The following is a 26,900-nucleotide window of genomic DNA, read 5'->3' as shown; positions in this document are numbered from 1 at the left end:
ACCCTGAATTTTTTTTTCCTCTGTAGAAACAGAAAAAAAAAAAAAAAAAGGCTGGAAAAGTTATTCCTGTAAGTTTTCTAACAGACAATACATGTAAATCACCCTTCATAGGTCATGTCAGAACAACTCACAGACTCCAAGAAATAAGAATGTCTAGAAAGCTTAAGACAAAGTAATCACTTTATTTACATGAGACATTGATAAAAATTTCATTTAACAAGAACTTGGTCATTTCCTTCTAAGACCACCGCTAAAAACATGCATACATGTGCAGGAAGATAATTTTTTAAGATTAATGGTTTTTATTGCCTAGGTCCAAATGTTGAAATCTTTGCTACTCTCAAATTACTAGAATTATCTTGAGCAGTATTGTCCGTGAGAAAAACACGTGATGTAGTTAGAGCCATACTTATTATGTAAATAAATGAAGTGAAAGAATAATTTTTAATATTGGAGCCCAGTAGTTAAGCATTGGGCTGCGAACCAAAAGGTTGGCAGTTTGAATCTACCAGCCACTCCTTGTCATATATACATCTACCAGTCGACCAGTCAATTGATCTATGTATACCTGGGTGTACGTGTATATACGTTATTGTTAGCTGCTGTTGAGTTGACTCAGGCTCATCATGACCTTATCATCCTCACGATCGCCGGAATGTTCTAAACCACGGTTGTGGCTACAGCGTCAATGCCTCTCCCCAAGGGTCTCCCTTGCCCTTGCTGTCCCTCTGCTTCACCAACATCACGTCCTCCTCTAGCAGCCGATCCTTCCTGATGATGTGTCCAAAGCAAGCAAGCTGGACAACGTTCTAATATGTATGTAATATGTTCTAATATGTAAATATATGTATGTGTGTATGTATATACGTGTGTATGTATATGTGTGCATGTGTGTATATGTATGCATGTACATGTGTATGTGTATATGTATGTATGTATATACGTATGCATGTGTATATGTATGTGTGCGTGTGTATATACGTATGTGTGTGCATGTGTGTATATGTATGTGTGTATGTATATGTGTGTGTATATACAGATACATCACTTAACCTTCCAATACCTAGACTATTTCTCCTGAAGAAATATCTAAGGACGAAGTCACTAGATAACCTAGTAGAAATTTTCTTTGAGGAAAAAAGAGCATAACCTTCTTGTTAATGTTAGGCTGACCATGTATAATGGACAATCTCACAAGTAAAAAGACATGTAGAGCTAATTCAGGTAGTGTGCACGTACAAAAACTTCAAAACATTTGATTTAACTTTATAACAGACTTTTAATCATCAGTGTAATGCCACACACTATAAGTCATCTTTCAGAGGTCAATTTAACTGCTTTCTAAAAAAAATAAAAGATTCTACAGAATGTGAAATTGTCCATGTCTTTTTTTAAGATTGGTCTTAAAAATGGTTCCAAAATTATTTCTAACAAAATACTGTGTTTAAACCACTCCTCTCTCTCATTTAAATAAAAGTATGTTTAAAGTTAAAAGCTTTGCAGGAAATTTCTGCCCTGACATTATCGATTAAACAGCACAGTTTACCAAGACCTTTTCCACCCATTTTCTTATCCAATCCTTCCTACAGCCATTCAAGATAGGTATTATCCCCAATTTTAAAAATAAGAAAATTGAAGCTAGGTCCTGGAGTCCATCTTGTGTGACCAAAGCCCACACAGCCCCATGAGACTGGGAAGGGACAGTGTGCAGTGAACACTTGGAATCAGGGCACGTTTCAAATATGACAACGTGTGTGTTGTATTTCACCTGTTTTTGTTCTAACATATAGCTGAGCTACTGAGTTCTCAGTAATTTGGAAAATAAATGTTTTTAATATCATGTGTACTCTGTTTGAAGTAACTGTAAGTACAATTAAAAACCATATTCATCTACTCACTCACACCTTTGTTCAGTACCCACCATACGCACAATCCTGTGCTAAATATTAAGGGAATACAAAGATCAATTTTAAAATGGTGCCAACTCCCAAGAAGTTTACAATCTCATGAGAATGACAAGTTGTTTAACACAATCTGTAGCAAAGGAATTACAAGTAAACATTTGCCTTGAATAAGAAAAATCACCTTATTTCTTCATTTAGAGCGTATCTGTAAACTGCCAGTTGGGAAAAACTATTATACACACCCATATCAGTTCTTTCTCTCTAAAGGATGCTGGTTGTTTTTAGAAAGTAAAATGTCTTACCATATGACATCTTTATGATTGGTATGAATTTTTTTTTAATTTGCTTAAAGAGGGAAAATGGTAGATCCATAAAAATCAATAAAACATCCTGCAGTGAGGCAAAAAATATTTGCAAAAATATATAAAGAGCTGTCACAACTGGGTCTAGGATTAGCGAGCTAAACAGAGTTACATCACAGACTTGCACAATTTCACCATCTTTAAAGCAGGGTGGCCATTTCTCTCTAAGATTATAACTCACAGATGCCATAATTATTTTCATCTGTCATAATACACAGGGTTAAAAGATACTAGTATAAAAACTTTCCTAATTAGTTACATATCAAAGATAATTTGGACTAAAACTAGGGATAAAAAGAAAAAGTGATGATGGCGTGGACATTTTAAGAGTGCACACTTAGTGCAGAAATAAACGTAAATCTCTAAGTATCTTGTTTTTACTCAATTTTATTATTTTTTAATGGTTCAGATAAGAAACTTTAAAAAACCTAGGAAAATAAGTTTGAGGATTCACTCTGTGAGATGCATTTCAGAGAAAAAAAAGCGGGCAAACAGTATAGTTTAAAAAGTATTTATTGATTCGTGTTTTCTGGAAAAATCTTTTCAAGCAAATCACCAAACACCATTACTCTCTGCTCTCAATACTAAGCAGTTTTATTTTACCCAAAATAATGAAACGCTTTTATATATTTTTACAACTAATCCGTTTGTGACAGCTGTGATTCTCAAACACTTTTTAAAAACACAAGAAAGCTCAAAGTTGCAAACAGACCACATGTAATGATTAGAAAAAATGAATGGGCATGCCTTACTCTAACTGACCAAATGACCAGTCAGGTGGAGTAAGCCTTTTCAGCTACAGGCGACTTTGCCCAACAGCCCTGCACACATTCCAGTGTTTCCACAGAAGCCTGAACACCACAGTGCAGCTGCTGGTAGACGACCGGATCTGCAACCACAGCCAGGGCCTAGGGGGGCAGGCCTTGCTGATAAAGTTTTATTCTTCAACAGAACTCTCTTCTCCACTTTCTTCACTGATTTCATCTTTTTCCTTGCAAGAATCCTGGCTGTTGGTATCAATAATACAATTTTCTTCCCCATCCTCTCTTTCTTCTATCTTTTCTTCATTAAGGCTAGAGGAAGAAATTTATCAATCTTTCAAAGGAAAAGTGATTTGGTTTAAAGGTAAACAACCCTCTGCAATGTGTGTCATCATGCAGTCAGTCTTCCTAAGTGTATGAATTCCAATTTGTTATTTAAAAAACAAAAATCTCTATAAATGAGACAGCTAGGAAATGAAATATTCCTCCGAGAACTATTTTATTTCAAAACTTGAATGACTGACTCTTTAAATTATCATTTTGAAAGCATGTTATTATTTTCGTTCTCTATGTGAGTCAGAAATCTAAGTTGTTTTGCTTTATAAAACAAAACACTTCATCACTGTGTAATATTTTGAATGTGTCAAACATGTTAAAATATCACTCCGTGTTACAACAGCCCCCACTATTCCATCAGGTAAAAGACCTTCCTAAAACAGAACAGAACTGCATGGTTTCTTGCAGGTAAGCATTTTTCAAAGGTAGACCATTCAGACACCTTAGATATGTTACCTTTCTTGCTCTTCAGTGGAACTGCTCGTCTCTGGATGGCTGAAGTACTCAAATGTTTCTCCACTTTGGGCTTTCTTTGAAACAAACTCATCACATATTCCTAGTGCTTTTAGGGTGTCAGAGTAATGCTTTTCTGCTGCTATTCCTGCGTTTTTCTACAGGAAAGACAAACCTTTTTAGAGGAGAGCAAAAGACTCTTAAATTTCCATAAAAGATTTATGGGTTTAAAGCTCCAGTGAAAATGAAGATCAATAATCACAGTTGTTAAAAATACGGATACCCTATGACCAGCAATTCTGCTCCTAGGTATGTACCCCGAGAAACTCCTGAATATGTGCCCCAGGGGCAAGAACGCGAATGTTCACGACAGTACTGCCTGTAACAGCCCCACACTGGAAACAACCCGAACATCCACCAACCGCAGGACAGATAAACAAACTGCGGTGTAGTCACACAACAGAGGAAAGTAAAGCAATGAAAATGAATGAACTATGGATCTCACAAATGTGATACAGAACAAAAGAACCAAAGCACAAAGTGTATACACAGTGTGGTTCATTTACACAAAATTCAAAAACAGGCAAAACAAAACTATCTTGTTTGAGATATGTACACAGGCAGTAAACTGCCAAGAAAAACAAGATGATTATCTCAAAAGTTAGAGGAGTGGTAGCCTCTAGGGCAGAGGTAGAGGGCTGATGTCCAGGGCAGGCACAGGGGCTCTCTGGGGTGCTAACCTATTAACCCATTGCCGTTGAGTCGATTCCGACTCAGCAACCCTATAGGACCGAGCAGAACAGCCCCATACAGTTTCCAAGGAGTGCGTGGTGGATCTGAACTGGCTGACCTTTTGGTTAGCAGGTATAGCACTTAACCACTACGCCACCAGGGTTTCCTCTGGAGTGCTGGCAACGGGCTATTTGTGAACCTGGGTGCTGGCCACACGGGCATTTGATCTGTAATTATTCTTTAAACTGTACCTATGTTTTATACATTTTTAGGACTGTATAAAGACATCTGAAAAATAAGAAAATAGGTTCACGTGATAGCAGCTGTCACAAGTTCTTTTATGCACCTACTGTATTTTTTACTCTCTATAAGCTGTATAAGCTGTATCTCCAATCTATCAAAGATGGTAAAATCATCAGTATTGTTATCTTCACTCTGTAGAGGAAGCAAAGGATACAGGAAGAAGCACTGGGTTCAAACCTCTGGAATGTCACTTCCTGGCTTTGGGACTGTGGGGAGGAGCCATGACCCTCCTACACTTGGAAGGAGTGAGAAGGCACCATAGTTCCTGAGACCACAGGCTTCACGGAGCCACAAGCTGCCTGAGGTCCACACTAGTGGCTCAGCGTGAGTCCACTTTCAGCTCCTAAGAGTAGATCTGAACTAGTGTAGGGCCAAGAATTGTCCTCTGGACTTCAAACTAAAGCAAGGCGACTAGGAATGGCCTGGCATCCTGTTCTGGAAAGGGTGTTAGAATCCAGTATAACCCTCATATTTAACAAATGAGGAAACCAAGGCCCCCGAGGTTAAGTGGTTTGCCCAAGGTCACAAGGCCGGTCAGTGGCAGAACCAAGTCTCTCAACTCCCTCCTGGGCCTTTTCCATTCCACCATGCCTTCTCTATGGTAGTGGTGGTCATCCTGGAGTGTGAAGGTAGCCTGAAGGGGCTTCGGCAAAGCTTTGTCAGGTGTCTGCCTCACCCAGGGACTCTGGTATTTTAAGGAGGGACCACAGAGTCTCGCGTTGCTCGGGAGAAACCAAAACAGCCAAGGCTGATTACAATGGACAAAACGATCACCCAGTAATTTCCTGATACTTAAAACTGCAAAATAGGCATTCAAACTGCTGTTAACATACTGCCTGTGAAGAACAATTTTTAGACAAGTAAGTAAAAATGCATTCAGAGCCTGTGAACACTGGCAGAGGAACTTTAGGAGCCTGAAAGGCTGAGAAATGAGAAGGTGAGGGCTGTGCCCCACAGGCTGTAGAGCAGAATAAAGGTACCCCAAAGCTAACTCTGAATGCATTAAAGCAAATTAAACATAAAGGAGTGAAGATTAAAATGACATCAATCAAAATCAACGTTAGAAAGCCTTCATCTGAATTTCGTTTAAAATTCAATTTAACATCCACTGGAGTAACGTTCTCTATTGTCGTTAGAGGCCGACTTGGCTCTGACTCCTCGTAACCATTTGTATGACAGAACGAAATACTGCCTGGTCCCGTGCCATCCTCACAATCGTTACTATGTTTAAGCCTAGTGTTGCAGCCACCGTAACAGGTAATAAAGCCTGTTATTTCCAAGAAACTAGACACCATGGTTTGTTCTGTAATGGATCACAGGCGTATTCTGTTAGTGGAAAACTCTACAGCAGTGAGACAAAAATTAAATTACAAATGGCTAACGCCTAAAGATGCGAGTGAATTTATTATTAAATAACAGCTGGTAATTAGCAGCAACAGTCACGGCAAAACAGGCTGCCAGGAAAACGTAGTGGTTTATGTTAACAAAACCAAAGCAATGGTGATTCACTGCAGAGCCACTCTGGGTACAGAACTAATATTTTACATGGCGGTGAACAATGCGTAACTGTTCCTGCCGGGAACAGACATTTCCCCTGCATTCCACCACCCAAAACGACTGTAAGGACTAGGAGATAAAAGGAACAATTAAAATCACTGTATGGTTATTTTATTCTGTAACAAAGACTCTAAAAAAAAAAAAAGCTTTATTGTTTCTTCTAGAAACTGAAATAACAAGAGGAAAGTCTGTCTGCGATCGGTGTCCTAGTTTGTAGAGAAAAAGTATTTATCTTTTTAACCAGAAGTTTAGTTTACAGCAGTTCTTTCCTTTGCCTAATAACTGATTAGTGAGCTTCTGTTGTGACCCGCCCCTGTGGCTGGGGAGCACACGGGGAGAGCGGAGTGTTTTGGGCAAAGGAAATTCCATGTGTGTGGCCAAAAAGTAGGAAAAGAAATATCAGATATGAAACTAACCTACATTTCAACATTTAAAATTTCCTTATGAATTTAATTCCACACACACCATTTATTTTGCCACATGTTCTCTGGTGCCTGGGAACGGCAGGAATTTACTACAGCATGACCCCCACCCTCTTCTCCCCCCAGTGCTGATTCATCACTAACACGAGAGGGCGGTGCTCTCAGCCTGGGCTAATCCCACAAAGAAAACGTGAAGCCATTATCTGGCTAATTTGATCACAGCCACTCGGTCTGGGTTCAGCAACGTCTACTAATATCTACTCTGTACCAGGTGCATCTTAGGTGATAGGAGCACAAAAGTTTGACAGCCACCTTTAAAATTACTTAGCTAGAAGGGAAGAGAAACCGTTAGACAGAGAACTGCCCTACAACGGGAGAAGCAAGACAGGCGTGCACGGGGACAGAAGGACAGGAGGAAGGAACAGCACTCAGCAGGAGACGACGCAGGACATGATTCACACTGAGAGGCGAGCGGAGAGCAGGAGTTAGGCTGTTTAATGAGAAACTAGTCTGTTCTGCAAGCATTCATCTAAAGTACAATTAAAAAAAAAAATAAAAGGAGCTCAGCTGCTAACCAAAAGGTCAGCAGTTTGAATCCATCAACCACTTCAAAAAAAAAAAATTCGGGAGCTAGACAGTGGAGATGGTTGTACAACGCTGTGACTGTACCAAGTGCTACTGCACTGTACACCTGACAATGGTTAAAATGGTCAGTGTTACGTTATAAGTATTTCACCATAATACAATCAAAGAAAATCAAGGCAAAAAAAAAAAAAGAGCAGGAGTTAAGTGGAGACAGGAAGAGGCCCTAACAGTGTCCAGGGTTCAGAAAACAGAATGAATGCGAACTTTAAGTTTAAAATTAGCACTCTGGTGTGACCTGAAAGTAGAGGGTGCGGGTAAGGGCGTGCGTGTGCGTAGCTGGGGGATCAGAAAGAGTGCGGTGGGAGAGATTAAAGAGGCTAACGAGAATCTCCATACCACGCTGAGACCTGGGAATTATCTTACGGTGGAAGCAGGGTGGCTCAGAGTTAAATCGCACGGGCTTTGGAAGCAACCGACTTGGATTCTAATCACAGTTCCACCATTTTCTAACTGTAAACCTTAGTGGTTGCTTACCTTTCCTGAACATCAGTTACTCCATCTGTATCATGGAGAAGTCAGTGACAAGACCCCTCGATACCATTCATTGAAAATGAGAACGAATGGGATCAGTGAGAATGGATGATTGCCACTGTTGTCAGGGGTTATTAACTAGCTCAAAAAACAAAACAAAAACAGTTGCCACAGAGTCAATTTCAACTCATGGTGACCCCACACGTGTCAGAATAGACAGAGCTGTGTTCCATAGGGGTTTCAATAGCTGTGATCTTTTTGGAAGCAGATCGCCAGGTTTTCTTCTGGGGTGTCTCTGAGTGCATTCAAACTGCCAACCTTTTGGTTAGTAGCCGAGCGCTTAACTATTTCCACCAATGAGGGATTCCTAATAAATAGCCACCTAGGGTTAAAAATGGGCAAGGGAATGGGAACTGCAAGGCAAAGATATAACGGGCAGCTTTGCAAAGAGCAAGGCCGGGTGACCAGACAAACTACTGTAATAACTTGGATAGGAAATAACGGAGGTTTCACCTGACAGCAGACATCAGGGATGCTGATGAGTAGATCTAAAAATCACTGAGGATGGAAACTTGGTGACCAACTGAACGGAGAGGAAAAGAAGCTCCCGGTCTTCGACACTGTGCCCCAACCGAAACAGGAAATCAGGGGCAAGAGGAATGTGAGGTACCTGTGGGACACCTGGTAGGCAGGTCTGTCAGACAAGTGGACGTAAACACCCAGAGTTCCGAGCTGGAGGTAACTGCTTTGGGCCAAAAGTAAATCACTTTATGCTGTACAACATAAAATAGCTTATAATGACTTTTTTCCCCAAAAGCTGAAACTGAGATGTTAAAAAAAAAATCCAACCGCTAATATGAAATGCATTAGTACATAAAATTGAATCCAAATCAATATGTAAAGGGCCTGCATAACTATGAGAAGCTGTAATGTGCAGATTGAGCTACATCTCAGCATTCTCAGGGGACTGCAGACCCAGCCAGTCGTGGGCTAGATGCATCTGTCCCTCACAAGCGCCGGCAGAGGCTCCGCTGTCTACGGTCCAGCTGCAACAGCTTGAAATTCATAACACAGCACCTGTAACCTCCAGTGACTCTGTCTGTTGTTAACCATGTCACCCACACGAACCCCGCTCTCACGCCGACAAAGGAGAAGACGACCTGAAACTGACAAACCTCCCTAAAGAGAAAGATTATGAAACTAAGTGTAAAAATCAGGGCCCACGGTCTGCAAGACCAGTTTGCTTTTCCCAAAAAAGAAAGTCCTTCTCGTAAATGCAGAGAAGAAAGAAAACTACAGATTCACTTAAAAAAAACACTGGCAGAAATAAATCTGATTCAATTTGCCACTTTGTCTCATTTTTTAATTCTTCGAAGACCTCCAAATGGCATCAGGAAGCCTCACCTTAACACCTGGCCAAGTTGGTACTAAGATAAAGCCCAGCCATTAAAAACCGGTTGAGAGACGGTTATTTTGAGAACAATTAGAACAGCAGCGTGCTCTTCATCACACTTACACACCCCATCAACAGGGTTCCGTGCTCAGAGTTTAGGCAAAATTACTTACTTGGCTGATCTGATGAAGTTGTCACAGAAACAATGACATGTCCAAGTAAATTATGTAACACAAGAAGAACGGACTGTAAAATTAGGAGCTGAAGATGTTAAGAAAAAAAGCTGACAATAGCTCTTAAATTCCTACAAACACAACCTGAGCAACTCTTTCAAATAGTAGAGGCCTCTTTTTTAATTTTTCTTCTCTTTCTTCTAGTTCTTGTCGGTATTCTCTCATCCTTTCCTTTTCACTCCTTCTAAAATTAAATAAAAGGGATGAAATTTTAAAAGGTCATCTAAGAAATAAGAATGTACACATACAACACTTAGCCTGGATAACAAATCAGAAATGAATTTATGAGCATAGTTCACAGCTGGCCACAATTCCTTTTCCAGGTTGGTAAATTTTCATGAAACGGAGAATAAAAATGCTAGGTTTTGGGAACACACGGTTTACTCTGGGACCAGCCTGGGTTCTTTGTGGTTTCTGAAATCTTCAAGGCATGAAGGGATGGATGAATGCTTCCTTATCTCACTCATCAGCTGTCAGTGTATAAAACTAAGAAAATTTGGGTCAAATTAGATATATTCTAAGCAATCTCTTCTGACAACAAGACCTGCTCTCATACCCCCCACGCCCCAAATAGGATCTCCTATAAGTTGGTGGCAAAGTTAACTAAATGGACACGGGTCTGAGGAGAAGCAAAGAGCATGGTGATATGACATGCAGAGAAACAGGAACCAAAATACACTCACCAGCCTAAGTGAGTTTATTCTTCAGACATGATCCTATAATGAATTAAACTACGCTATTTTCTCTGTGTAAGAGATACTAACTCTAGCAAGATAAGATTTCATGGACTGGAGAACACAATTACACCGTAAAGTTATCATTCTGCTCAATTATGCACAAGTCTCTATTATGAAAAACCAGTTTACCTCCTTTATGTCTAAATTTTTTACTCAGTCTCATCAAATTAAGCTCCCTTTATAAATTGATTAATGCTTCATTACAAAGGAATCAGGACTCTGATTAAAAACAAACATGTATATATGTATACATATTTGTTATTTATATAATATATATGCACACACATAAATCAGACTATTAAAAGGTAATATATTTAACTCAGATTTAAGGGCTTTTTTCTACTGAAACATGAACATTTTTATGTTGTACATAAAAATGTCCCTCTGGAGTGCTGGTTTTCAAACTTTGCCCTGCAGCATTCTGGTGTTCTGTGACGGGGTTTTAGAGGTTGTGTGAAATATTTCTGTTTCTTTATATTAAAACTGTAACAAAATGCAAAACAGCCACACTGACATGAACACACTGGGGACACCAGTGTGTTAATTTGTGCCACCAGACTTCACACACACTGTGGAGCAAAGCTCTCTGATGTATCTGCTTGAAGAGCATTCTGAGATAACATGGCAAGCTGTTAAAAAAAAAAAAAAAAGCTTTATCTCTAAATCGAGATTTCCCTCAATCTTGTAATTTGAATCAATAAAATACTAATACCATTCTTAATCTGTTTACGTTGCTACCCACTGACTAAAAAAAGAAAAAGTTTGAAAACCAATGATCCGGAGGTTCAGGGTTCATGATACCTGAGAGATTTTACTCTGGATTTAGACATTTGAGCTAAACTTTCATGTGAGTCATAAGCCTTAGCCCGGGTTGTCAGCAGTTTCTGCAATTCTTTCAATCTTTGCTTCTGCTTATTTAGGATCCGATTTCTTTCTTCTTCCAACACTTTCTTTTCCTCAAGTGATCGCCTGAGGGCAACAAACTAAGGCTTAATTCACTTTAAGCCAGTGAGAATGTTGTTTAGCAAAGATTCAACAGGCATAATTCAAGGCGGAAAGAATGGAAACCTTTTGAGAATGACCTGGTTTGTGAAACTGGACCGCAACAGGCTGACTATAACCTTCTCTACCCCCAAAGATTCAAAACATGGAGAATACATTCATTGCCTGGAAGAACACCCCCTGGCAAAATGTTTTAAATTATATAGCATGATATCTTCCCAGGTAATCATTGGTTAATAATTTCAGACTCACCACATAAAATCAATAGAACTATATACACTATTTCGCAACCATGACCCATTAGCACTGACTCCTAATTATTTTACCTGATGGCTTGTTCTCTTTCTCTGGAAGACACGGTGGGCCTTGGAGGGTTGCAGTTACAAGGCACAGGCTTTGAACTTGCACTTCTTACTGGTGACTTGTGCCTTGGAGACAGATAAGGCCAACGCGTTTCTTTTAAATTTTCTTCGTCTGCTTTAATATCTGCCAAAACTTTCTCTCTTCTAGAGGATGAGGATGCATGAAGATCCAATGGTTCACAGGCTGTTAAGAGTTTTGAACACTTGTCTTCTACGAGGTGTTTCTGACCTTTCTCAGGAAGGTTTTCAACACCAGGAGTGTGGCATCTGACCTTGTGCTTACACTTGACCTTTTCAGGACACTTGGGTTTCCCTGTAGCCAGGCTTCTGTGAGCTGGCCCGGATGGCTGCAGGGACGAGGTCTGCGGAAGCTCCCGGGCCCTCAGCTGCGTCCGAATGCTCCTGAGGAACGCTTCTTCTTTTGCTCTGTCACTGGCAGGACCGTAAGTAGATCGAGGTACAGGCCTGGCTTTAAACCGATTGGTTTTCTTTTTAGGCTTAAAAAAGTCTCTTAGCTTTTCCCGGGCTGCTTGCTTCTGTTCCTCCCTTGCAATGAACTTAAATGGCTTTTGTGAGGCCAAAAGAGCTTCCTTGCTCCTCTCTTTCGCAGCTCTCCTCCGTTCTTCACTTTGCTTGACTATATCGTGATAAAGGGGAAGAAAGACATAGGCAGGAACAGGGTTGGCTCGGAATTTCTTCCGACACTCTGCATCTTCTTCTTGCTTTTTCAACAGTTGGCGTACCGTTTCAATATCTGACTTAGATTTCATGTTCTCGTCTTTCTTCTTCTGCTCTCTAATCATCATCTGAAAAGGCTCAGGTACTGTAATCTTTGGTACCCATTCTTTTGGTTTCTTCCTTATTTTTTCAACTGATGGGATGTCAGTATCATCAGACTGAATATAATCTTCAACAGAAAAGTTTTTCCACATGTTGTTGATGAGCTCCGTGGCGTAGGTCACCATCCTGCTTTTCCCAGGGTGACCTTTTTCTAGGCTGGACAACTCATCCTCAGAGGAAGATGCATACAAGGAAGAAGACTGTCCTAAATCAGGCTCTGAAAGCGACGGCACTAAAGACACAGGCCTAAGGAAGAAGAAGAATGTTATACTTTCAATTGAATATGACCAAATACAAAAATTAAGATAGTTTCTAAGTTCAGAGTGTAATCAGAAGACAGGAGCTGGATGGGGCTTGCAGACATTATTGCTTTTCCTTAGAATGGAAGCTAGGAGACAGCCTATAGATTATCTAGTTCGACTCCCTCATTTTACAGGGGAGGAACCAGAGATAGCACAGGCTCCTTGCTTCTGACCTCTACTGAGGTCTCCACACATTTCCTAGAGTCACCTTCCTAAAACAAACATCTGATCACGTGACTTCCCCATCTGAAATTTTTCAGTGATTCGTTATTGCTACAAAGTAGAGTCTAGTTCATAAAGCCTTTCAAGACTGGCCTCTGCCTACCTTTCCAGCCCACCGCCACCCTCCTACCCTCCAGCACCATTACGGACGTCGTGTAGTTAAGCAAAGTGCCCCACACGCACCAAGTCTCTCATGCTGCCATGTCTCTGCACACATGGACGGTTCTGCTGCTGAGAAGGCCATTGTTGCCTTCCTCATCTGCTGTCCTCCTCCAAGACTGAACACCTTTGTGGAAAATTCCTAAACAGCCTTCCTCCACCGACATCTTGGCACGATCAACTGCTCCCTCCTCTGTCTCCATAACACTGTCACATCATGACATATAGCAATTTTTGGTTCTCAGCTTGTCTTTGAGCTCCTTGAGGGTATCCTGTCTTCGAATCTCAGTTTGCACAGGAAATGTGCTATCGGCACGGACCAACTGAATGAGTTATAGGACTTGCCTCAAGTTTCAAAGCAAGTAAATTCACAGCAGAAACGGGTCTTAAATTACAGACTCGTTTGAAAATATAAATCATATTTACGTCTCATAGTCTTGAACTCTTTGTACTATAACTTTAATGAGCTCATGTTAATCCATATAATAAAAAGGGCTTTTATATTAAACTTTGATATTCATCATTTAAAATGGCCCAGACTAAACATTTTGATACGTTTCTATAGTTGTACAAGTGAAGCGTCAGAGAGAAAAGACTAAATGGCCACCAAATGACCCTCAAAACAAGAAGTCACCTTGTAGGCTGATAAGCATCAAACATTCTAAGTAAAACCCTACTTCCATTTATCATTAAGAGTGCTAAGGGATATCTGAGGGAAAATATCCCGAAATACTTTTGTTCTGTACTTTTAAGTATATGTCTTATTTTACAGTCCACAAATAACACTGTGTACAAACTTACCTGGAAGAGACACTAGGAGCATTCTCCCTGATGATCACTGGCTGAACGCCCTTTAAATTTAATTTATTCTGGTACATTTTCTCTAACTTTGCCATAGTTTCCACATGGGCAGCCTTCAGCTCTTCTAGTTTCCTGAAATACTCTGCATTAGAATGGTATATATCAGAAAAGTTCACCATGTCCTCAAGGCTCATAGGTGTACGTTCATCCATCCCAGAAAAGCTGGTGTTAAAATCAGCCTGGGGGAGGAAAAAGCTTGTTATGGTATTTGGAACTGAGAGACAAATTAAGCTGACACTGATCCAGATGCTGCTTCTTAAAGAGTCCACCTAATGGGTTAAAAGTTACTTGTGTATTTTCTCCTGACATTTTAAGAACAAGACAGAGAGACCAGGCTGCCAGAAAATGCCATTTTATCCGTTTTATAAAGGATGGCTAGATTCTCAGATCAACCGATAAAGGTATTTAACCCATTATATTTATACTAAAATAGGACAGACCCAAACCACCTTTTATAAAGCATTTCTGTGAGGAAACTCAGAGTCCCTGGGTGGTGCAAACAGTTCACGTGACTGGCTGCTACCCTGAAGGCTGGAGTCTACCAGAGATGCCTTGGAAGAAAGACCTACTAATACTTCCAGAATAAACTGGCCCCTGAAAACTCTACGGAGCACAATTTTACTCTGACACAGACGGGGTTGCCAAGAGTCAGAGTCAACTTGACGGCAACTGGTTAACTGGTTTATAAGAAGCCTCGCTCTGAGTTCTAAGTTTAAACTGAGATGAAGAGGAGCAAAAAAGGCAACCACAGGCCAACTCCCCCCAGGGATAAGCTCTGCAGTGGGGGCTCCACGGGTGTGCCAGTGGATGGGGCAAGGGTACGAGGTGTGGAGGTGGGGGCTTCCTAGGAGAACCAAGTTCCCAGTGGCTCATCAAAGAGCCAGGGAAAAGCCCTCCTCTCAGTGGGGGCAGGCCTCAGAAGGGAAAATGAAGGAATCTGGAGGACAAGAGAGGTCGCCCTTGTGGGTGACGGTGACTCTGTGAGTGATAACAGGACAAGGGGTGTGTATCTGTTTGTAATCATTCTACATACAAGGCATTCCCAGGAGGGTCCTTATTCCTTTTATATACATTTCCCAGTTCTTTTAGCAAAGCAACTAAAAGGTAAAACCCCTTTACTCCATAAATGTATCATATTTTACATTCTCTCAGTTGAGAAACAGCTGAAATTATCGATGATACTGAGCATAAAAGTCTGCCAACCACGGTTTTAAATTTAGCCTACTGCCTGGAATAGACTCAAAATGAAAAAAGTGTATTTGCTACAGAAAATTACAGATTCAATCTGATTTAAGACTCTAGAAAATAAATCTGTGTAGCTTTTCTCAGCAAAGAAATTTCAGAGTTTCAACTGTAGATAATAGTTACAGATATGGTGTTTTAATGAGCTAAAAATGGTGTAAGGGGCCAGGGTTGAGCCACATGGGGTAACTCAGAGAAAACAAATGGAGGAAAACGTTTTCTTCAACAGAATTTATATGCAGAAACTGGTTGCCAACAAATCCATGAATCAGAAAACTGCTTTGTATATGCCATACAACTCAATTAAGAGAATTTTTTTATTTCTTCTGCTGCTTCTGTATGTGTCTCACCATTCATTACCTTGTAGCTCTGAGATTAGTACTCTGGTAATACACTCATTTGTTAACTATCTGGGACATCCGGAATGAAGCTAGCTGCTGAAAGGTACAATCAGAAAAGTTTCTAGCTAGTTTAGGAGAGGTGGCTGTTGGTAGTTGCTGTCGAGTCAATCCCGACTCATGACGACCCCATGTGTGCAGAGCAGATACAGGGTTTTCAAGGCTGTGCCTTTTTGAAAGCAGATAGCCAGGCCTGTCTTCCGAGGTGCCTCTGGGTGGGTCCTAACCACAGACCGTTTACATAAATAATGACAGCAGACATTGAGTGAGATAGAACCCCACCTGCTCCCACCTGAGCAGGGAGACAGATTGTGATCTTGCGTCTCATAGTATCAGAAGTGCCAGGACCCTCTGCAAGGTCACGGAAGCAATGCCTACTTGTGACCAGGAGAAAAGAAGGAAGAGAGTTCACAGAGGAGGTGAGCCAGGCTACATCAGGCTGGATGAGGACACAGTTTGCCAGAACGGGGAAGCAATGAAAAGGGAACAAATAACAAAGGCCAACATTCGAACAGGCAGAGGCAGGAGGACGGGTATGAGGTATAAAGTGAGAGACACAGAGATGAAGCGAAAGGTATTCAAAAGGACTAAATTTTTTGTTTTACTTGAGTTTAGAAGATAAGGAAAGACTTCATAGAGACATTGATGTCTGAGCTGAGTCATAAAGAATGGAAGAATCTGGACAATCACAGAGAGTTAAGGGAGAAGAGGCAAAAAGTCCTCCAACAGGGAACGACATTTGCAGAGTCGCAGATGACCAAAGTAGGTGGGCTTGGAAAGCAAGGACACGCAGCTGCAGGAACCAAAGCCAGACCAAACCAAACCAAAGCCAGACCAAACCAGACCAAAACCAGACTAAAGCCAGACCAAACCAGACCAAAGCCAGGCCAAAACCAAACCAAAGCCAGACCAGAGCCACACGAAAGCCAGAACAAACCAAGGCAAAACTGGACCAAAGCCGGGCCAAAGCCGGGCCAAAGCCAGACCAAACCAAACCAAGCCAGGCCAAAACCAGACCAAACCAAAACAAAACCGGACCAAAGCCAGGCCAAAGCCAGACCAAACCAAACCAAGCCAGGCCAAAACCAGACCAAATCAAACCAAAACCAGACCAAATCAAACCAAACCAGACCAAGGTCAGGCCAAAGCCAGATCAAACCAGACCAAACCAGACTAAACCAAACCAGCTGCCAATGAGCTGACTCTGACTCATGGCAATTTCACAGATCAGAGCAGAACTGTGCTCCGTCGGGTTTTCAGTGGCTGGTTTTCCAGAAGTAGATGCCAGGCATTTCTTCTGAGGCAACTCAGGGTGGACTCGAACCTCCAACCCTTCAGTTAGCAGCTGAGTGTGTAACCATGGGCACCACCCAGGGACCCCAAGTGCAAGACAGAAGGAAATAAAAAGTACGGAGCAGCTTTGGGAAGCAAGTCTGTAAAGAGAAATTGGGTAAAACAGGAGGTGATTTCCCTGTCCTGTCTACCACAGGTCACCTGTTTTCAAAGATGAAAGGGCTGGACGGAGTTAAACAGCTTTTCAGTTTGGAGCGTTCTCCTGGTTGGGGAGAAAAATTGCAGACTTGGTGTCAGAACGCTCATTCGAGGTCTGCACTACTTAGCAACGTAACACAGCACTAATCTTGTGAACATCAGCTTTATGATGAGTAGAACAGGTATGCCAGGTATTAAACTATCATCTCTCAGCTCCAAACCCACCTTCTATACTTGCCCTGTGATGCTGGGGCTGGGACCCTACAAACCGGTTCTGCTTTGCCAGCAGCTCTGATAGGCTGCCGGTAGGGGGCGCTGGGGAGCCAGCAAGGCTGCAGGAGGAGGAAGGTGCTTATTCCTTCCAGGTGAGTTCCCTGGTAGCTTCCTGCCTGCCGAGGCTGCCCCAGCAACAACCCTTCACCTGGGCAGCAGCAGTGCGTTTCAGTAGCAACAGCTGAAGCCATTCTGCAGTTTTCCGGCTGTACTGTGCCCCTCTCAGAGGCCCCACTATCAGCCCCTGGCACCCCCTCCTCAGGATGTGGGTCCAGGGCCCCGGGCACCCCTCCTCAGAGAGAGAGGCCCTCCCATCTCAGTAAGTCCCCACATGATCTGTACCCTCCCTGACTGCACTCCCTATCACTCTGTGTCACCTACACTGGCTGTTCTCCTTGAAGACATCAGTCCACTTCCACCTCAGGGCCTTCGCCCTTGCTGTTCCTGCCCTAGGGTGCTCTTCCTCCAGATACCGGCATGGCCCACTTGCTCACTCCTTCAGGTCTTTGCTCAAATGTCACCTCCTCCATGAGGTCAGTCTGACTATTCCACTTGAAATTACAGCGGCCTCCCCCAGCTCATCAGCCCTGCTTCTCTATTTTTCTCTTAAGCACTCACCACTAACGAGCATTCCGCGTGCTGTTGCCGATCTATTTGTGTATTGTACGCCTGCCCCACCTGAGAAGCTTCACTGCTGTGTCCCTGGTGCCTAGAAAAGTGCCTGGCCGATGGCAGGTGCTCAATAAATGTTTGCTGAATGAATGTACATTTCAAAACAACGTAAGTTTCCACCAAGAGCAGAGAACTGTTATCCTCCACAAAGGTCTGAATCATTCAAAGAAATACGGGCTGCTCTGAAGTGCTATATTCTGCTGAGTTCTAAGGAAAAGCCTATTCTTCAAAAACTAATTAAAACACAGGAGATATTCCAAAGAACTGCTTTGAGGCAAACGCGTCCATGGTTCTGCATTTGTTCTTGGAGAACATCCCTTAAACAAGGCCTTACGGCAATCACATTACAAAAAGAGTCCAATACATTCAGATTCCGAGGAGAAGGGCCTGGAGAAATTGTTTGCAAAATGGGGGAACACTGGGACTGGAGAAGATGAGACAGACTCCCCCAGAGCAGACACAGCCTTTCCCTAGAGCTGGGGACCTGATTTTGGACTTCTAGCCTCCTAAACTGTGAGAAAGTAAATTTTTGTTGGTTAAAGCCAAAAAAAAAAAAAGTTATAGAAGGGTGAGTAGCATCTGAAGAGATGTGGAAAGTAGGATAAATTATACCTGTGCACGGACTTTTGCGTCACGTCTAACCCTTTTTCAGCTTAAGACTGTAAACACAAGCATGAACTTTTCAGATAACTGACCTCGTGGTGTTTTACCTAAGACGGATGAATGGCTGACAGGTGACTTCCAATTCTGATTCCACCTTTAACTGTCTCCGTACAGAAGAAAACATGTACTATACCCAGTAACCTAGGCCAAGGACATTACTTTTTCAAAAGCCTAAAACAGCACCCTTTGCTTTAATTGCTCGGCTTTTTAAGGAATGTTGTAAACATTCCCGAGATTAGAGGATAATCCTCCCTAGATTGGCTTGATCCACTTAGGTGCTGAATCTTTGCGGCACCTGTTGTTTTGTTAGTAGCCAGCATGCACACACATAAAGAACTATTTGTCCCATTGTCTAGTTTCATCTGGAGTTCTGGGTTTTTTTAATGTAAAAAACTTTTTTGCCTTGAAAAGGAATTGTAAGGAATAAAGGCAAAGCCAGACCTACGAACATGGGTGAACCCCCCAAGATATTTATTATTAAGTAAAAAAAAAAAAAAAAGCAAGTTGAACAATATGCAATCCGTGCCATCCACTGCCGACGAGTCGATTCTGACTCACAGCAACCTTGAGAGACTAGAACTTGGCCAAAAGGGTTTTTAAGGCTGTAATCTTTACAGAAGCAGACTGCTGCATCTTCCTCCTGCTAGTGGCTGGTGGGTTTGAACCACCAACCTTTTAGTTAGCACCTCAGCACTTAACTACTGTACCACCAGGGTTCCTCAATATGCAATATATATTGTTTTTAAAATGCTTAAAACTCCCAGGTATAAACCTCCAGCCCAGCTCCCCAAAGACTCCTGTTTCAAAGTCTCAACTCCCTCCTAGATGTTTCCACTTGGCAGCTTTACAGTCATTTTAAACCTACCGTATCCAAAAATGAAACCTTGATTCCTCCCTCCCCAAACCTATTCCTCCCCCAAAAGCCAAAAAAAAAAAAACAAAAAACAAAAAACCCAAACCTGTTGCCACCAAGTCGATTCAGACCCATAGCCACCCTAGAGCCCCAGCCTCCCCATTCAGTAAACAGCATCACCTTTCATATTGTTGTGTTGTTAGGTGTAGTAGAGTCAGTTCTGATTCACAGCCACCCTATAGCTCCTGCCTCCCCATTCAATAAACACCATCACCTTCCATATTGTTGTACTGTTAGGTGTAGTAGAGTCAGTTCTGACTCAAAGCCACCCTATAGCCCCAGCCTCCCCATTCAGTAAACAGCATCGCCTTCCATATTATTGTGTTGTTAGGTGTACTCGAGTCAGTTCTAACTGACAGCTACCTATAGCCCCAGCCTCCCCATTCAGTAAACAGCATCACCTTCCATATTGTTCTTGTGTTGTTCGGTGTAGTAGAGTCAGTTCTGACTCACAGCCACCCTATAGCTCCTGCCTCCCCATTCAGTAAACGGCATCACCTTCCATACTGTTGTTGTGTTGTTAGGTGTAGTAGAGTCAGTTCTCACTCACAGCCACCATATAGCTCCTGCCTCCCCATTCAGTAAACGGCATCACCTTCCACACCATTGTTGTGTTGTTAGGTGTAGTCCAGTCAGTTCTCACTCACAGACACTGTATAGCTCCTGCCTCCCCATTCAGTAAACGGCATCACCTTCCATACCATTGTTGTGTTGTTAGGTGTACTCGAGTCAGTGCTGACTGACAGCTACCCTATAGTCCCAGCCTCCCCATTCAGTAAACGGCATCACCTTCCATACCGTTGTTGTGTTGTTAGGTGTAGTAGAGTCAGTTCTCACTCACAGCCACCTTGTAGCTCCCGCCTCCCCATTCAGTAAACGGCATCACCTTCCATACTGTTGTTGTGTTGTTAGGTGTACTCGAGTCAGTTCTCACTCAAAGCCACTTTGTAGCCCCAGCCTCTCCATTCAGTAAACGGCATCACCTTCCATACCGTTGCTGTGTTGTTAGGTGTAGTAGAGTCAGTTCTGACTCACAGCCACCCTATAGCTCCCGCCTCCCCATTCAGTAAACAGCATCACCTTCCATATTGTTCTTGTGTTGTTCGGTGTAGTAGAATCAGTTCAGACTCACAGCTACCCTACAGCTCCTGCCTCCCCATTCAGTAAAAGGCATCACCTTCCATACTGTTGTTGTGTTGTTAGGTGTAGTCGAGTCAGTTCTGACTCACAGCCACCGTATAGCTCCTGCCTCCCCATTCAGTAAATGGCATCACCTTCCATATTGTTGTTGTATTGTTAGGTATAGTCGAGTCAGTTCTGACTCACAGCCACCTGTAGCCTCAGCCTCCCCATTCAGTAAACGGCATCACCTTCCATACCGTTGTTGTGTTGTTAGGTATATAGTAGAGTCAGTTCTCACTCACAGCCACCTTGTAGCTCCCGCCTCCCCATTCAGTAAACGGCATCACCTTCTATACTGTTGTGTTGGTAGGTGTAGTCGAGTCAGTTCTCACTCACAGCCACTTTGTAGCCCCCGCCTCTCCATTCAGTAAACGGCATCACCTTCCATATTGTTCTTGTGTTGTTAGGTGTAGTCAAGTCAGTTCTGACTCACAGTCACCCTATAGCTCCCACCTCCCCATTCAGTAAATGGCATGACCTTCCATATTGTTGTATTGTTAGGTATAGTCGAGTCAGTTCTGACTCACAGCCACCTGTAGCCCCAGCCTCCCCATTCAGTAAACGGCATCACCTTCCATACCATTGTTGTGTTGTTAGGTGTACTCGAGTCAGTTCTCACTTACAGCCACCTTGTAGCTCCCGCCTCTCCATTCAGTAAACGGCATCACCTTCCACACTGTTGTTGTGTTGTTAGGTGTACTTGAGTCAGTTCTGACTCACAGCCACCCTATAGCTCCCACCTCCCCATTCAGTAAATGGCATCACCTTCCATATTGCTGTTGTATTTAGATATAGTCAAGTCAGTTCTGACTCACAGCCACCTTGTAGCCCCAGCCTCTCCATTCAGTAAACGGCATCACCTTCCATATTGTTCTTGTGTTGTTAGGTGTAGTCGAGTCAGTTCTGACTCACAGTCACCCTATAGCTCCCACCTCCCCATTCAGTAAATGGCATGACCTTCCATATTGTTGTATTGTTAGGTATAGTCGAGTCAGTTCTGACTCACAGCCACCTGTAGCCCCAGCCTCCCCATTCAGTAAACGGCATCACCTTCCATACCATTGTTGTGTTGTTAGGTGTACTTGAGTCAGTTCTCACTTACAGCCACCTTGTAGCTCCCGCCTCTCCATTCAGTAAACGGCATCACCTTCCACACTGTTGTTGTGTTGTTAGGTGTACTTGAGTCAGTTCTGACTCACAGCCACCCTATAGCTCCCACCTCCCCATTCAGTAAATGGCATCACCTTCCATATTGTTGTTGTATTTAGATATAGTCAAGTCAGTTCTGACTCACAGCCACCTTGTAGCCCCAGCCTCTCCATTCAGTAAACGGCATCACCTTCCATACCGTTGCTGTGTTGTTAGGTGTAGTAGAGTCAGTTCTGACTCACAGCCACCCTATAGCTCCCGCCTCCCCATTCAGTAAATGGCATCACCTTCCACGCAGCTGCTCAAACTAGAAACCTGGGAAGAGGCATTCTGGATTCCTCCTTCTTCCCGGACCCTCACACCCAAAGCAATAGTAAGTCCTGTCCATCCTAGAGAAATCTGTCCACTTCTTGCCATGTCTTCGTGTCTTTTCCCACCTGAATTACTCCAGCAGTCTCCAAACCAACTGCCTTCTTTCCACTTCATCAAACCCTCGAACATTTCTCCACAAAGCCACCAGAGATCGCTAAAACTGTAAACAGGAACATGGCCTATCTCCTAAAAGCTTCAACGACCTCCTGCTGCACCCAGAATAAAATCCAAGCCCCTTTCCTTGGTCTACAAGGCCCTGCATGATCACTTCTCCAACCTTGGCTCCTCCCCCTCTCCTCTCTTACCTCGTCCTGTTGACTTTTTTCCAATCCTTAATCTCTTCACTGGGTGGGACTATGCAAATGAGATCCTTGTGGCCCACCAAGGGGATTAGATAGCTTGCTAATAATGTAAATAAGGTGCATGGCACCTTGTGGGGGTGGGACCATGTAAATAATGTGTATGGAACCCTAAGGAGGGAATTGGTTGGTTTTGTCATCCTGCTAGGCTTAAAATGAGCCATCCGAGAGACGAGTAGATCTCAACACCAGGAAAAAGAAGAGCCAGGAGTGCAGCATGTCCTCTGGACCTGGGACCTGTGCTGAGAACCTCCTAGATCCAGGAGGCTGTAACAAGGAAGACAGCAAGAGACAGCAGAAATCAGGAGACTGGAGCAAGACGGCTGCACTGAAGCTGAGTGCTTTTGGACACGAGGCTTATTGGTGGAGTGGGGTGCCTCTGGGCACTTATTGGGAAGCTAAAAGAGCTTTGTAACACTTGCCTGAGCAGGGCAGAGGCTGGGCTGAGATGCCAAGAGGCTGAGGGCCAGAGAGTCATGCCTGCAGGCATGGCTGAGAAGAGGCCGACGTGATGGAAGAACTGTACCCTGAGTGTTCCTGAGCCGGAACTGTAACCTGTCACTTCCCTAATAAACACCATAATCATGAGTATTGTCTGTGAGTTCTGCATGGCCACTGCAAGAAAGTATTGACCCTAGCAGGGAAGTAGAGAGTGCCATGGAAGGGGCCGCTGGTGCCATAATTGGTAAAAAGGGGAAGGGGAGGAGGAAGCACATCTGACCTCAGCCTCACAGGAATCAGCCTTGGGTTGCTGATCTTGATTCTCCCTCCCTCTTGTGAAGTTAGAGGTCAGACACCAGCTCCCCGACCCCCATCCCATGTTTACATACACAATGCTGCTCTAGCCATGGCTTCATCCATCACATTATGTTATTGTTGTTGTTGGGTGCCATTGAATCAGTTCTAACTCATACTGACCCCATGCACAACAGAATGAAACACTGCCTGGTCCTGCACCATCCTTACAATCGTTGTTATGCTTGAGCCCATTGTTGCAGCCACAGTGTCAATCCACCTCATTGACGGTCTTCCTCTTTTCCACTGACCCTGTACTTTACCAAGCATGATGTCCTTCTCCAGAGACCGATCCCTCCTGGCAACATGTCCAAGCTATGTCACATCACATCACAGGGCCCAGGAACTGATGCATCTCTCCTTCCCCTCACTCTGATGAGGCTGGATTCAGGGAGCACTGAATTCAGTGCCCAAAGGGGAAAAGAGTCCTGCAAGGTGGGGTTCTGGCAAAACCAAATGGCTGAAAGAGGCCTACTATGACAGCTGGTTCTATAAACAATCTTGCGTGGTGGGTATGCTATCTGGGTTTAATACATTTTATAGATGACAAAGTTGAGACATATTAACCTTTAAAAATCAAGTTAGAGACCCAAGCCAAACTGTAAAGGGACAAAGCCTGGCTCCTGCACTCCTCCTGCCTTTTCCGTCTTCCCCTGACCCCCGCATCACCTGGCTTATCAGGCCCAGTGAGGCAGGCCACCCAGGTGTGCTTCTGGACCTTTCCTGTGTGACAATCCTGGAACAGTATCAAACTTATAAAAGTTAGCTTCTTTTTTCTTCCCTTTTTTTTTTTTTTTTTAGGATCCTGCCCTTTCAGAACCATGTAAGCTAATCTCTCCACTCTCCAAAGGTAATAACAGTTTCTAATACAAATTTACAGTTTATCAGGACACTCTGGAAGTATAACTGCAGCCAGAGAAATGACTAGCTCCTCTACCACAGAAAGCCAAAACAAAATTTCATCTTTGGGTGAGTCACTGCAATGACAGTCCCATGGGCAGTTGCTATTATGATTGCCAATTTATATAAGCATGTCTTTAGATATGACACACATTCTCTCATTTGGTTCTCAGTCACTGAGACAGGAGAGAGAGAGAATTATTACACTAGTCCTTTTTACAGATAAGGCAACTGAGACTTAAGGAAGTTAAGTCCTAGCATCATCTAGCAAGAGATAGAGCCCGAACTCTAATCCAGAACTCCAAAGCTTTGTCCTCCATTTAGTCTTCTTTCTCTATTCCCTTGCTTGCCTACTGCAACTTGTGTTGACTGGAAGCTTTATCATGAGCAAATATGGTCCTAGTGTTCTGATCCTGTGCTGGGTCTCGATCTGCCCTACTCTGGACAGCCTCAAGCAGTTTATGTCTGTTGGTGAAATACTGAACATAAAAGGTGCTGCTACAGATTTCTTATTAACAGCTGTAGTGTAAAGACATCAGAATTCCAAGTATCCAGTGATTTCTAACAGCCCTACACCAAAATGTTTTGTGTGTGAGAAGCTTTAGACATATAGTATTAAAAGAATTTATCTGGTGGAGAGTTTTATATCTGCAAGGTTCTCATCTTTTAAGTGAAGAGAGCAGATGGCAGACTCTGCCCTCCACCTGGTGGACAGGTGTCCATGACACATGTGACAGTGAAAACTGATCAGTGAAAAGGCTGTCTTGCTCCATCCAGAAGGCCGTTTAGGAAACATTGGCACCTCAGTAATTTATTTCTCTGGTCTTATCTATATCTGCGTCTGGTCTATCCACTAAATTCTTGATGATTTAAACTCCTGCCTCTAAAGTAGTGTGTTTAAGATCCACCAAACACACTTGAGAGCTTAGCTGATTCACTTAAGTTTTCATGGGTCATCAACTCAATTTCATGGGAGGAGATCAGTGTCACGGATTGAATTATGTTTCCCCCAAAACGTATGTATCAACTTGGTTAGGCCATGACTCCCAGTATTCTGTGGTGCTCCTCCATTTTGTGATTATAATATTATGTTAAAAAGATTAGAGTGGGATTGTAACACCCTTACCAACTCACATCCCTGATCTAATGTAAAGGGAGTTCCCCTGGGGTGGGGCCTGCACCACCTTTTATCTCTCAAGAGAAAAGAGAAGCAAGCAGAGAGTTGGGGACCTCATACCACCAAGAAAGCAGCACCAGCAGAGCGCCTCTTTTGGACACCAGGTCCCTGCGCCTGAGAAGTTCCCCGACCATGGGGAGACTGAGGACAAGGACCTTCTACCCTACTGGACTGTGAGAGAATAAACTCTTTGTTAAAGCCATCCACTTGTGGTATTTCTATTACAGCAGCACTAAATGACTAACACAGGTTTCAAATTCTTTTTTTTAAAGGACATACTGTATCCGTTGCCAAAGAACACCAAAGCATAAGGAGGAAAGTTCTGTGCTTTGCTCTTTCTAGAAATAATTTCTAGAAACTTTTACTGCAGCCTCTTTGGTGAAAATTAAAAGACTTTTTGGAAGCCTCGGTTTTGGGTGTTTTTCGTGGGGGCTGAGAGAAGGTTGTGGGCCAGGATCACTGGGCAGAGAATTACCTTCCAGGAGATCTAAACAGGGGAGCGCATTTCCCAGCCTGTCCCTAAGCTGGAAGGGGACCCACACCAGCCCGAGCCCGCACCCAGTCAGCGTCTCGCTCCGCACCTTCCTCGCAGCCAGCCAGCGTCCAGCCCCACACCGAGCCCGCGTCCCGCCCCGCACCTTCCTCGCCCCCAGCCCGTGTCCCGCCCCGCACCCAGCCCGCACCCAGCCCACGTCCCGCCCTGCACCCAGCCCGCACACAGCCAGCGTCCCGCCCAGCACCCAGCCCGCAGTACCGACGCCCGCGCCGACGGCACCGTCTTCTCCTGCTCCGCCTCCTCCAAGGCCGCCGCCGCCGCCTCCAGGGCCTCTATGAGGTCTTCCCTTCTGTACCGGGCGACCCGCACCCCGCTGTTGGGGTTTATCGGGGTTTGGTGGCTGGAGGCCGCCAGCCCCGCCGCTCCATGCGAGGCGTCCATCGCCGCCCCGCCGAGGCCTCAGCGCCCGCGCCGGCCCGGGACGGGGAAGCTGGTGTGGCCCCCGGCCCCCGGCGGCTCGCTCGCGGCAGGCGGTTACCAGGGGCGCGGTAACCAGAGACGCTACGGGGGCCGCGGGGGGCCAGAATTCACGGAAAGCAGCCGCGCGCCCGGAGACGCGGGCGCGCCGCCTGCCGGCGAGAGTAGGTGCTGGTTCTGCTGAACGGGTCAGAAGGTCAGCGGGAGGAACAGGCCGCCGCCTCCCCTCCGGGCGTCTCGCCGCTTGAATGCACACTGCTCGCATCCTGCTAGCGAAGCAACTC

The 26,900-nt window shown here is 43.8% G+C and overlaps 1 protein-coding gene across 3 annotated transcripts; it reads right to left on the bottom strand.

Moving 5' to 3' along the window:
• Positions 1–154: 154 nt before the first annotated feature.
• FAM161A (FAM161 centrosomal protein A) lies at positions 155–26,611 on the bottom strand. 3 transcript variants are annotated; one of them, XM_003417558.4, is made up of 7 exons: positions 26,398–26,611; positions 13,998–14,236; positions 11,638–12,759; positions 11,111–11,278; positions 9,657–9,756; positions 3,820–3,974; positions 155–3,339 (listed from the first exon to the last, which is right to left on the bottom strand). In XM_003417558.4, the coding sequence occupies exons 1-7, from the start codon at positions 26,578–26,580 to the stop codon at positions 3,204–3,206; spliced, it is 2,103 nt and encodes a 700-aa protein (XP_003417606.1). In that variant the 5' UTR covers positions 26,581–26,611; the 3' UTR covers positions 155–3,203. The 3 variants fall into 3 exon arrangements, with proteins under 3 accessions (XP_003417606.1, XP_023412951.1, XP_010595540.1); XM_023557183.2 differs by lacking the exon at positions 11,111–11,278 and having other exon boundaries at positions 157–3,339; positions 9,657–9,753; XM_010597238.3 differs by lacking the exon at positions 11,111–11,278 and having other exon boundaries at positions 164–3,339.
• Between the last annotated feature and the right edge of the window lie 289 nt (positions 26,612–26,900).

The sequence above is a fragment of the Loxodonta africana genome, chromosome 26, assembly GCF_030014295.1.
Source record: "Loxodonta africana isolate mLoxAfr1 chromosome 26, mLoxAfr1.hap2, whole genome shotgun sequence".
NCBI lineage: Eukaryota > Metazoa > Chordata > Mammalia > Proboscidea > Elephantidae > Loxodonta > Loxodonta africana.
Note: the sequence above shows the minus strand (reverse complement) of the source record. Positions and strands in the feature narration are given on the sequence as shown.

What these genes read in the sequence shown, in the direction of transcription:
- FAM161A (XM_003417558.4), bottom strand. Translation starts at nt 26,580, where the DNA reads ATGGACGCCTCGCATGGAGCGGCGGGGCTGGCGGCCTCCAGCCACCAA. An exon ending in TGCCGTCGGCGCGGGCGTCG is followed by an intron (nt 14,237 to 26,397) that starts GTACTGCGGGCT and finishes TTCCTCCCCCAG; the next exon opens with GCTGATTTTAACACCAGCTT. An exon ending in GAAAGAGAACAAGCCATCAG is followed by an intron (nt 11,279 to 11,637) that starts GTAAAATAATTA and finishes TGTTGCCCTCAG; the next exon opens with GCGATCACTTGAGGAAAAGA.